Source organism: Morone saxatilis, unplaced genomic scaffold, assembly GCF_004916995.1.
Source record: "Morone saxatilis isolate NCDOM2014 unplaced genomic scaffold, NCSU_SB_2.0 Contig16, whole genome shotgun sequence".
NCBI lineage: Eukaryota > Metazoa > Chordata > Actinopteri > Moronidae > Morone > Morone saxatilis.
Genome location: NW_023339718.1, coordinates 7,787,542 through 7,800,600, shown reverse-complemented (window position 1 = coordinate 7,800,600; position 13,059 = coordinate 7,787,542). Strand labels below are relative to the sequence as shown.

Genomic DNA, 13,059 nt, shown 5'->3' with positions numbered 1-13,059 from the left:
TCTTTTTCTTATTTTACCCAGAAAAATAATAGCTATAGTCTTAACACAATACCTACCAAACGCAAATACCTTTGTATAAACTAAACTGAATACTCAGAGAAATGTGTTCTCTCAGCTTTTTTATCCATTTTAACTAGAAAATTTACTTTCATTTGATTTTGATTATTTAATCCATAGCTTATTGGAATAAGTATTGAGTTAGAGGGTTTCAGTTGGTGATACATAATGATACATGATACATAAATTTACGATTTTAATACATTGAAGTATGTGATTTAGTGGTAGCTTAACCACTAATTTACATAAAATTCACTAGAGTCAAATAATGTCAGCTATTGAGATCTGCTAAGGTAGCTACCTTTAGAAGGAGTTTAGCTGTTTTTTCCCTTCTGTTTTCATAAATTGATTTAAACTGAATAATCAAAGTGTTCAATAAAAAAAAATATTATTTATTTATTTATTTTTATTATTTTTATTTTCATTCACAGAATTAATAACTGAACTTCTATCCTCCAAGCTAGCTTTCACTTGATATAGCCCTCTTACTTAAGCTGTCTAGGTCGCTGTCTTTCTATGGCAGAGACTGCAGGGAGTGCAATAATGAGTCCTACAGCACACAGATTTTAAGTCATTGCAAATTTAAAAAGCTTTCACAGAAATTACATATTACTATGGCATAATATAGTTCAATTTAATAAAACCGACGTCAGAAAGTCAGATACAGGTTATAACTAAATTTTGCCCAAATATGTAGTTTGTTTTTTGCCTTTGTAGGGCAGTAGGCTGTACTTCTTGACATACAATACAATTCCATGAATTAACTCCCTCAGAGGTCTGGTGTTGCTTTGACATTAAGACCATGACACCATAAAAACAGTGGGCTCCGTACCATCTCTCATGGATAAGGAAATGTGTCACAGATTTAAATGAGATATCTATGTCTTATCTTTTTCCTTTTTTCTGTTTCTGTCTTCTTTCTGTCATTATCTTGCCTCTCTTCTGTCTCTTAATTGTTGTCTGAGACACAATCCATGAGTGTCTGTGTCTGCGTCATACTGTGTTACCAGCCTTCACCCAACACTCCACGTCAAACACACATTTCACATTTTGGAATGATGACATTGCCTGTGCTTGCTTCTTTTATTATGATATTTAAACTGTGCAGTAGCCATAATGTAACCCTCTCCCCCTCCTCCTCTTTTCCCATTTTTTCTTTCTGTTATTCAACTCTTCCCATCCCACCTCCTCCCTTCCACGTACTGTCTCCATCTCCATCCTCTGTCTGAATTTCCCCCACTCTCTCCATCCTTTTATCCTTCACACCTTTTAATTCCTCCCTCGCTCCATGTGGGGTGTACATTCCCCCAGGCAATGCTGGGAAAGGTAACCACAGAGACATCCAGAAAGAAGGATGTTGACGAGGTTCAGAACCGCCACCGCCTCATCCCCTTGGGACGCAAAATATACGAGTTCTACAATGCTCCAATTGTCAAGTTCTGGTTCCATACGGTCAGTGTCAGCTTCAGCAACACCACCTACATACTCTCAGCTTCCTGCTGGCACTGTCAGTGCTTACTGTATTTCTGCAATAGCATCAATTCCTTGTTCCCTGCCGTTAGCGTCTACTGCCACAGTGCCTCTTTTGTCATTAAGCCGCTGTTCCACCCTGTCATTACCCAGCTTTACTCGGGTGTGAAAGTTTAGTGTGAAAAAGATGGGGAGAGTGATGGGAGCAACATGGTGAGAAAACTACAGGCGAGTGAGGGAGAGAAAGGGATTGAAGAACAAACAAGGAGGTCTTCACAGTGTAAACACACACTGAAACCTCACAGTTATGGCACTATGCTATAATTAATATATTACCATATTGAAATATTACATTAAGTAAATATTATTTGATTTAAAGTTTGGTTTTAGAATGTACAATGCGTGTCTTTACAGTTTTTATACGGCACTGTTCATCTAGATTCTCGTTGAAGTCTGTGTACAGCTTGTGTTTTGTACAGTATCTGCCTCTGAGCATGTGTGTAATGTTTGGTATAAGCTGATCCTTTGTTTCCCATACGCCATCTTGGGCTCCTTCAGTTTGCTTGCCCAGTGAAAACATCTCTTTACATCACCAGCAGGGATTTCACTGTTTATTTATGCTGAGAAAATGTTTCGGCTCCCTTTTGTCTCATGCTATTCTCTCTTGTGTGATTTACCCCCCTCTTCTCCTTCTTCACTGCTCCTTCTTGCCCTTCAGGTTAAAGAAAAACATTCTACTGTGAATGTCATTATTGCTCTCCTAAAACAGATGCTGGATTTTCTCAGGGTCAATATGTGGACTTTACCTCATTACCAGATCCGCTGTAGAGCGCTGCCCTGTTTATAATAATATCAGTCAAACTTATAATACAGACGAACTGTGCATGTGGGACTGAAAGGTCCAGTGTGTAACATTCAGGGGGATCTATTATCAGAAATGGAATACAATATTTATAGGTATGTTTTCATTAGTGTATAATCACCTGAAAATAAGAAGTGTTGTCTTTTCATTATGTTATAATGAGACGTTTTTTGTCTACAGGGTGAGCCTTTATGGAGGTCACCATGTTGAACCCCCATATTTTTTACAGTAGCCCAGAACAGACAAACCAAACACTGGGCTCTAGGTGAAGCATTTGTTTTTGCAGTCACCGTAGTTTCTCCTACATACTTGGAAGGCAAGCTGTATTCAAATGCCGCTAAATGCCAATACATCATACACACTGGTCCATGAAGGACAATCTTGGTCACACAATATTAAAAATCATTTTACCTGCTTACATCACTGGAATTCCTGATTCAATCATGGACTACAAGAGTATCCATCCCCAGTGTGTTGTAGTTTATTGAATCTATAATTTGAATATATGTTAAAGCTATTTGTTATTGTTTCAAATGTAAAGGTAGAAATAGTTCACGATTTTGCATTACATTCGTTCAGTATAAGTCCTAAGTATAGGGATATTGGATCATTAATTGCGAATAAAAAATGTCAAATATATGATTGTAATCCAGTAGTGTCAGGAACTGTGAATAGGAAAAACACAATTGATTTTGAATACATTTCTGCCAGGTCCTCCAGGCATAATCTTTAGATGGTCAGACTTGCATTGTGATAGTGGCCCATGTACTGAGGCTGAGTCCTTGCTGCAGCGGCCCAGGGCTTGAATCCGACCTGTGGCCCTTTGCTGCGTGTCATCCCCTCTCTATGCCCCTCTTTCCTGTCTCTCTCCAGCTGTCACTATCATAAAGGCAATAAAAAGACCCCAAAAAAGTACTTTAAAAAAAAAAAAGTATCTTTTCTGCATCGTGATGAGCCACAGTGCACAAATAAGCGCAGGAAAAACTGAACTGGACAGCTGACATCTATTTAAATAGATACTGTAGAGCCATGGGAGACACATAATGGACATTTTCAGGCCAATTGTGGAGGTGCAGCAATCAAGTGTCTTGACATTAAATCTCTATTATCAGATCTGAAAATCTGCTTGAAAGGGAGGTGTAATGAGGGTCAATCATTCCCTGAATAACTATTTAATTTGAGCAGTTTCACACAAAAAACATTTTCACAGTAGCCCTTTGAGCCAGTTGCATAAAGATAATTGAACTTTATTGATGTGCAGTTTGCTAATATTGGAAAATCACACAAGCACATAGCCATACATGTGTCCCTGCTGATTTCCCTCTGCTGTTGTGTTTTTACATAGATGGCGTACGTGGGCTACCTGATGTTGTTCAACTACATTGTCTTGGTCAAGATGGACCTGTGGCCCTCTCCTCAAGAGTGGATCGTCATTGCTTACATCTTCACCAACGGCATTGAGAAGATGAGAGAGGTACCACAGATCCTAAGCTGTGGCTACATGCAAATGTGCACCATGCACAACTATAGTGAAGACACAATAATCAATTATTCACCACTACCCAGTGAACCGAATACACAAAGCTCATCAACCCTAATGTTGGCTATAGTTTAATTCAATGAGTTCTGTGGTAAAGGGCAGAGGGTAAACATTATGTCTATATCACCAAACAGCTCATAATAAATAGGAAAAACTGTGATCATTGGAGGGTAAGCAAAGGAAAGAGTCATGGGGAAAGAGAAAGCAAGGGGAAATGAAGATATGAGACGGATGGGAAAATTAAGAAAACAAAAAGACTAAATAGAAAATGCGATATGTGGCCATATGAGATCTAGTTCAGCCTCACTCTGTGGCTGTGTTTGTACTGTAAGTGTATGAAATGCATTAATCATTATGTCACATCATTCTCAGCTGCACAACAATGCCTCCTCAGACATCTGCTAGATGCCCTGATTGGTGAACTCATACTGCCCTCTTATGGTGGTCATGTTATAATGCATTTCTATTTTTCTGCTCTTCTATCTTAATCAATTTTCAGGCTCACTTTCCCCTTCAGTTTCTGCATTTATTGACAAATCTTTCGATCAGTCCTGCATTTGAGCATTCTCAGCTTCCTTTCCTTTTCTCAACTAATTTCCCTCTTCCAGATCCTGATGTCAGAGCCGGGGAAGTTGTTACAGAAGGTGAAGGTGTGGCTTCAGGAGTACTGGAACATCACAGACCTCATGGCCATCCTTATATTCTCCGTTGGCATGGTTCTGCGTCTCCAGGAGCCACCGCTCATGAGCTACGGGCGGGTCATCTATTGCGTCAACATCATCTATTGGTACATTCGGCTGCTGGACATCTTTGGGGTCAACAAGTACCTGGGTCCCTATGTGATGATGATTGGCAAGATGGTGAGAAGAGGCATGGTTGTTGATGATGATGATGATGATGATGATGATGTGTGTGCGTGCATGTATGTGTGTGAGTGTGTGAATTTTCTTTTTTATGTACAGTATTTCTCATTCTCTCCCCATTATGTATTCTTTATTGATGTTGGACTTTTTCAGCCTTCTGACCTTACTTAGCATGATCCATACCGATTATCAGAGTTCACAGAGTCCTATGATTACAAAGGTTTCATTTGTATGTGGTGTGCAGGTTTGGTCCTAATAGAGCTTCTGTGCCTCTAAACCTTATTGTTTGATCTCAACGAGCACAAGATCAGAGCCTCTGATACATACATGAAGACAAAACTAAAAAAGGGATCAAACGCCTAAATCTGTATCTGTCTGATGTGTGCCTGTCTTTGACATGGGCTATGGATCACTTGATGCAAACTCTCTTTGATATTAAAATCAGTAATTAGAGAGAAAAAACTATTATTATAGTGATTTTCAGTCAAATTGGTATGCACCTCTTGATTTTAAGTAATAATAATTACAATATAGCTTTCATTTGGCTTTTAAAGATCCAATGTGTAGGATTTAGTGGTATCTAGGAGTAACTAACTGAATACTGCTCGCGTCTTTATTTGATGACCTGGGAATGAGAACAGGCGTGTGTAGTAGAAATTATGGTGTCTGCAAAACTTCTAAAAAAGTGAAATGCCCTATCTACAGCCAGTGTTTGGTTTGTCCGTTCTCTGGGATTAACCTAAATTAAGTGCATTTTAAATATTGAGTTTAGGTTTCATTCCAGAGCTAATTAAATTGAAGTTTGATTGATCAACCAAGGCTTTGAGAGTTATAATAATCAAAAAGTGCATTCATCAAACTTTTAAGCTGCTTCTCCAGCTGTAACAGACCAACACACTCCCCTCCTGTTCTCTTGTTTTGCCTCATTACTGCTTTCTTTAGTTAATTCATTACTTCTCGTTTTATCATCGTACAAACATTCTTACCAACTGCTCCCCATTTTTTTCTCTTCTCAAACCACTCACCCCTTCCCTTCTCTCTTTGACAATCCTCCTCTACTCCCCTCCCCCCTTCCCTCTGTCAGATGATCGACATGATGTATTTTGTGATCATCATGTTGGTGGTGCTGATGAGTTTTGGGGTGGCACGTCAAGCCATCCTCCACCCTAATGAAGACCCGTCCTGGATGCTAGCTAGGAACATCTTCTTCATGCCTTACTGGATGATCTACGGAGAGGTGTTTGCTGACCAGATTGACCGTAAGTTCAGGGCCAGTGTCAGAGCTTTTGAATAAACTTAATTTTTGTTACTTCAGGGGAGAATAGTTCCTGACTCTGAAGACAGATGCAAGTAATGTGACCAAATACGCACCTATCTCAGTGCAGAATTACATTTAATTTTCATTCCTCCACAGGTTAATATATTACTGGAAGACGTCTTTTTATAAAACATGCATATTAAAACACTCTACTACAATACAAATTACATCATATTGAGTATAAGGACATTTTGTATCACCATATCTGCATAATCTTGCTGTCAAGTTACTCGACTTCTTACATCAGGACATACATTTGTCAGTTTGTCTTGATCTTTTCTGTCTCTACATTATTTTATACCATGTAGACATTTGATAATCAATCAATAAATCAACATAGACTGTGAGCAGTGTCTGGGAAAATGTCTTGAGAGCGAGAGTGCATTCGTGTGCTGTTCTGTTGTCTTTCTGTATGGTAGTGTATATGATGGTGTGTACAGAATGTGAGGAGTGGCCCAAAGAGAAGAGATCTGAAATAATGTTTTCATTCTTTGTTTCAGATATGCATAGTAGGAAGTTACAGCACAGGCTGAATGAAAAACTCTGGCTGGTCGAAAATTACTTTCGAACTCACGGAAGCTGGCGTAGTAACGGTCCATTCCACATTTCCCAGTGCAGTCAAACTCCCAGTAAATCAATAGATATAGACTTCAATTTAACCACATCCACCTATCTCACCTCTCCTTCATCATCCTCACATTACCACCATGTCATGCCCACTCCTACCACTAGAGGCCACTTGAGACAAAAGTGTGCATGCGGCTCCAAACGCTTTAAGGTTAAAGTTGCCATCATGTGTTTTTGGTATCTTGGGTCAGCTACTGTATCTAAACAGCATTTTCTTTAAATACTTGTTTAACAGAGTTTAAGGAGTATGATGGCTTGATTCAGTGAGACTGCCTATTTTCTCCACATCTTTGACTGACAAACAAGTAGCTTGACCCAAGGTTATAGCTTGAAAGCAACTTTACCCTTACTAATTTTGGCACTTGCTGGCAAATGGCACTGTTACATGGCAGTAGCACTTTTCAAATGTGTTTATTATGGTCTTTGATTTTTTGGACAGTTGTCACATCAAGAGGAACTATCAAAGTTTAAAAAGTTTGATATTCCCTTGATGTTTCTTCCACATATTTTGTTCCTTGACTTTCAATTAGTTTCATTTGAAGAAGTGACCCTGCCATGTCAACACCGTCTGTCACCTAAACCATATCACCCTCCCTTTACGCCGGCTCAGCTTCTCACTGGAGCAATTGCAACATAATATTTCTACCAATACAGCCAACATTTAACATAAGTAAGCATTGAATTACATATGTATACCACACCATACAGGAAGAAAATACAAACATACACACATCCACACCAGAATATACTGTATGAGTCAGCCACCTTTCATCATCTTCAATCTGTTTTTTCACGTGGTTCAGTTGTCAGAGTTTTTGATCCAAATTTTTTGAAGGTAAAAATAAAAACAAAATAGAAAAATTACTTCAGTTCTCTGTCTTTGGGCTGCATTGTGTGAAACAATTGAACATCTAGCAACGATGAGCATGACTAGAATGAATCTCAAAGGCAAACAAACCAAGAACAAATGCTGAATGTTCCCCAGATAAGTCACAGCAACTGAACCATCACAGATGGAAAAAACATACTATGTATCCTAAATACATTTCAAATGATTCAAAGCAATCAACCATTGCTGAATGAAGCTATGGCACACATATGTGACAATATATTTCAAACATCAACTACATGTTTAAATATATTGGGAACACGAATTGTGACGAGACATGATGAATGCATTTTTTTGTGTATTTTGTTTTAAGATGCACATTTCTGAACATGAGCCCCTACCATTATAATGTCCACTCTTTCCAGTCCCCTCTTTAAGAAGCATAAAGATAAATTATGCTTCTTGTTTGTTTGCAAACTATATAGTTATGCATTTTGTTTGGTATTTTCAGGTCTGCTTGTCTCTTTGTTTGTTGTTGTCTTGTAACTCTGTGTACAGTATGTGCTTGAATGTTTTATGTTTTTTTTATTTTAAGTTGCTTAAATTAAAAAACATTTTTTTTTACTATATATTGCATCTTCTGTTTATGTTATGCGTCTGCATGTCTTTCAAATTTGTTGTGCATCTACAAATTTCTACTACAGTGTTATTCATAATGGATTCAAGTCTCTATCTACAAACATAGTTAACTTTGTATTAACTTGTATGTGTTTGTTTGTTATGTGGCGGTGTGCAGCCCCCTGTGGGCAGAACATCACTACAGAGGATGGGGCGGTGGTGGCCCTGCCTCCATGTAAGACCGGGGCCTGGATTGTCCCAGCCATCATGGCCTGCTATCTGCTGGTGGCTAACATACTGCTGGTCAACCTACTCATAGCTGTGTTCAAGTACGTAAACTCAAATGATTTTAGCTCTGCTGTGCACTGCTTTACAGACATCTCAGGCCACGTATTTAGGCAGTATGAGGATAGAAATTATTCCCCCCCATCTCCAAAACTATCACCAAACCTTTGCAGAGAAAATAGATATAACTGCCTGTGGACTTTTCTTGAGGTTCATGTGTGAGAGAAAAAGATAAATTACCGTAGTTTCGGTTTGGGCGACTGGTAAGCTGCACATATTAGAGGCTGCTAGCTAATTGTATTACAGAATGGGACTGTGCTTCTTCCACAGAGACATTATCATTGTAATGATCTTGTTATTGTACCTCTGAATAATCCATGTAGCAAAGACGATCATCCTCTTCCTCACATTTGTCAGGATAATTACCAAAAAGTGCACAAAAAAACAACAACAGTTAAATTAAATGTTTAATCACATTACAGCAACCATTTATAGTGTTGGCTGCTGCATTTATTTTAATCTCCATATACTCTCTGCAGTGCAGCAGCATGTTAAGTGAAGGAACAGTTCATCAATCTGTATACTATCAGTGATGACTCACTGATGACTTGATTCAGTTTAGTTTCAGTTTCAGTGGATGTAATATTTCTTGGTTCGTGTGGCACTTCTGTCTGTCTCTGTCTGTCATCATAGTAATACATTCTTCGAAGTGAAGTCCATCTCCAACCAGGTTTGGAAGTTCCAGCGCTACCAGCTAATTATGACCTTCCATGAGCGCCCTGTCCTTCCTCCACCCCTCATCATCTTCAGTCACATAACTATGGTCCTCAAACATCTGTGTTGTCGCTGGCGCAAGCATGACGATGACGAGAGAGACTATGGACTGAGTGAGTTGCAGTGTGAACAGCAGTTGTAATTTAAATTCACTGTAAATTAATATTTTGTTTTAGTGCTGTAACAGTCTTATATATTTTGCTACTATTATACTATTAACCAAACGGTTAAATATAACACTGTAACATTAATTCTTTCATCCACAGAACTTTTCATCACAGAGGATGAGCTGAAGAAAGTCCACGACTTCGAGGAGCAATGCATAGAAGAATACTTCAGGGAGAAAGATGATCGATTCCACTCCTCTAATGATGAGAGGATCAGAGTCACTTCTGAAAGGTCAGACATGTCCACACAGAAAACTTGTATGTGCATTCTACCTCAATCTTTCAGCCTGTAGAAAAGTGGTATATAAATAAGTGCAGTGCTCTGTCTACCAGTTAGATAGAGGAAGTGACAGAACCGTTATAGTGCTCATTTCAAGCATATAATTTTTCTTATTTTCTCATATGAGCTGAAAGATTTTAAGGAACATCAATGACTGCTGTCTTTTATTTTTATTTAACCACAAGTAATTGGACTATAACTGCTTATATGGGCAGCACACAGGTCAAAACCAAGCTCACATTTATCAGCAGTCTAAACCACAAGCTTTCAATGTACGTACCAAAGTGCATTCAGTTATTTGCGTCCGTATTTGCAGTCAACTTCTAAATGTAGAATACTATATGTTGTGATTTTTGTGTTTTCTCGGTTTCTTTTGTCAGTGTGATGGTCTCTCGCTCTCTTTCTCCACCATTTTTCCCTATTGAGTCTTTTCTTTCCTTCCTTCTCTATCAGGGTGGAGAATATGGCAATGCGTCTGGAGGAAGTCAATGAAAGGGAACACTTCATGAAGGCCTCACTGCAGACGGTTGACATTCGTTTGGCCCAAATGGAGGAGCTGATTGGACGAATTGCTGTAGCACTGGAGCGTGTAACAGGTGTTGAGCGTGGGGAGGTCAACAAAGTACGTTCCCGGACTTCATCTGACTGCACAGACTCAGCATACATACTGCGCCAGGGTGAGTGCCCAGAGGCAGCATACATCCTCCGTCAAAGCAGCTTTAACAGCACAGAAGGGAATGCCTACCGCCTGCAGGAGGCTCTGGAGGGAACAGCGGAGGGCTCCATGTCTCCTCCCTCTCCTACTAGCATGACTACACGGACAAGAAGCCACTCATTTTATGTTGGAGGTGGTCGTGGTGGTGAACGTGCAAGTGGAGCTGAACGAGCTGAGAGCTTCTTCAAAGAACGCTCACTCAGTCTCCACCGAGCCAACAGCTCCCAATCAGTATCCTCAAGTGCCGCCCCCAAGGAGTCTAAGCCCCTCCCCCTGGCAACGCTGTCGGTCTCCCAGCAGCACCGTCCATCGTCATGCATTGATATCTATGTCTCAACTTCTGAGGAGGTGGGGCCTTCGGAAGTCTTTCTGGATCCTCTCCGTGTGGTCCCACAGCTCCAGAGAGACTCCTCGCTACAATCAGATATCATAGAGACGGTGCTGCCGGGAGGCCGGGACTTCAGCAGCATTGCCACCAGCGGTATGGGCGACAGGCACTCGGAGGGTGGTGCAGGCAGCAGCGGAACAGCTGGAGCCATGTTTGACGACAGTGCAGCTGCTGATTTGTCATTGTGCTCGGCCCACCTCTTACCAGACACCACTTTACCTCCGTGGGACATGGAACCATCCCCACCTCCCTCAGCAGGGCTGCTTGAGCGCTCTAAGAGTAGCCGCTACCTCTCTACAACAGGCACAGCATTCCTGGATGAGCCCACTCTGGTCAAGTCCCACAGCCTGATGTTCACACCACGAGGCTGCTATAGCGGACTGGGGGCAGGAGTCCAGGTAAAAGCTGCAGAGTACACCAGCATCACTGACTGCATCGATACACGCTGTGTCTCAGCCCCATACACTCCTGCAGAACGCTCACACTCCCCTGGAGGATCCACCTCATTCCCCTTTGATAAGCCGTCAGACATTGGTTCCTCTCACCCAGAGAGAGAGGCAGAGCTTAGTCACACGGAGTCTGATCCAGAGGACCCTGAGGACCTGATTCCAGCCCCTGATACCCCTCGTCTAGGGGGCCTTAGTGGGCCCAGTGGGGCCCCTCTCTGCTCCCCCTTCTCCAGGCTGGAGCGAGCAAACAGCTGCTCCTCAGACGACTCCCATCCTTCCCTCACGCTGGCCCCTCCGCACCGGAAGAGCCTGTCGGTGAGTGAGAGGATGGAGAGGGGACCGGGTCTGGGGGCAGACAGGGGGCCTGGGCCGGGGGGCCGGGGTCTGGCAGGAACCAGAAACCCCTTCCTCAGGAGCAAGTCTGGAGCACGGCCTGAAACAGCCAAGACTGACAGCCTCTCCATGAGAAAGCTGGCCACACCATCAGCTTTCCGCAGCTTTGATAGACAAAACTACACGTGACAAGAACACTGGTCAGCACACTCACACACTGATAGGACCAGGGAGGAATGAAGTGGCCAAGTGCAAAAGTAAATGCAGGGTGAAGTTGTCCATAGATACTGATCTGGACCAGATCTACAGTTTTTTCACTTACGTTTTAGGTTAGAAAAGGTCGTACAAGTTTATTCATAGTCAGTGCTGGAGGGCAACTTTACCCTGTAAGGATGGGAGATGTAGGGGTCCTACTGTACACCAGTCATAAACAAAGAGCTATGAATCTAGAGTAGTTTTTACCTCCTCTTGTAGCTAAGTAACTCTCAATGGGGTGTTATGGCAATGGAAGGTGTATTTGTACTGTATGTCTTCCACCCACCACCTTTATGTCAAGTAGACATCTGTCACTGTGTTACATCACATATCAATCACGTTAGTCAGAGAAAGTATACTGTTACTCCTAGCTGCATTATATGGTAGAAACTGTTAGGTCTGAGAGACAAAGAGAGGAGAAGAAAAACAGCCACCTCATTTTGTCAATTTGTCTTCAGCATAGAGTCATTACTGTCTTAAAACTTTAAATACATTTTCCTCTTTTCATATAATACTAACTCCACTCTGTAAGACCCCAGCACTAGCAAACAGAAAGAGGCTAATGTTTCAGGCTGCTTCATATAAGAATTAATGAAGTGTTTGAAACCATCAGGAACTATTTCTCCTCTTGGTTGCACTGGAAATGATTGCAGTAACATGGCAACAACTTACCTCTCGATACACAAATACACCTTTCAAATAATGAATATTTATCTCTTTTTCAAAGGATTATCAAATTTGCCTTTGTCTTTGCGTTTTGTAGCATAATTTATCTACATAACTGTTTCTAATTTTTTTGTCAGTTCAGCTAGAAAAAGAAAGCAGTGTTTCAACATACTCCAGTCAAAATGTCATTACTCTATCATGTGTCTACAGTCTTGGCTGTCAAGTACAACAGTAAAAACTGGGTTTAATTAGCCATGTGATGAGAGTGAAAAGCTGAAAGTTATCAGGAAAAGGTGAGAAAGAAAATGTGACAGGAAGACTGAGATTAGCAGGTGAACCACACTTCGAGTGGGTACAGTCGAGGCATGACAGTAACAGGAAAACAAAGGAAACTAGGTAGAAAAAGTTAAATCAAGTGCATGTTGGCATTCACATGCACATTTACATGTCTGGACACACACACAGTCAGTGAATTCTTACATAATACTAGAGAATAAACTCTAGTTCAGACCTGATCCCTGAGAGCTTTAACAAGTGCAATTGAAAAAAATGTGGACAAGAGG

The 13,059-nt window shown here is 40.9% G+C and overlaps 1 protein-coding gene across 1 annotated transcript in view; it reads left to right on the top strand.

Annotated features, from left to right (window-relative positions):
* trpm3 (transient receptor potential cation channel, subfamily M, member 3) overlaps nt 1–12,338 on the top strand; it is a 130,853-nt gene extending 118,515 nt beyond the window's left edge. The window contains exons 18-26 of the mRNA XM_035658207.1: nt 1,369–1,509; nt 3,735–3,863; nt 4,538–4,789; nt 5,877–6,051; nt 6,611–6,739; nt 8,363–8,513; nt 9,163–9,356; nt 9,510–9,642; nt 10,144–12,338. Coding sequence (XP_035514100.1) covers nt 1,369–1,509; nt 3,735–3,863; nt 4,538–4,789; nt 5,877–6,051; nt 6,611–6,739; nt 8,363–8,513; nt 9,163–9,356; nt 9,510–9,642; nt 10,144–11,764 — 2,925 coding nt within the window. The 3' untranslated portion in view covers nt 11,765–12,338. The remainder of the gene's footprint in view (nt 1–1,368; nt 1,510–3,734; nt 3,864–4,537; nt 4,790–5,876; nt 6,052–6,610; nt 6,740–8,362; nt 8,514–9,162; nt 9,357–9,509; nt 9,643–10,143) is intronic.
* The last annotated feature ends 721 nt before the right edge of the window (nt 12,339–13,059 follow it).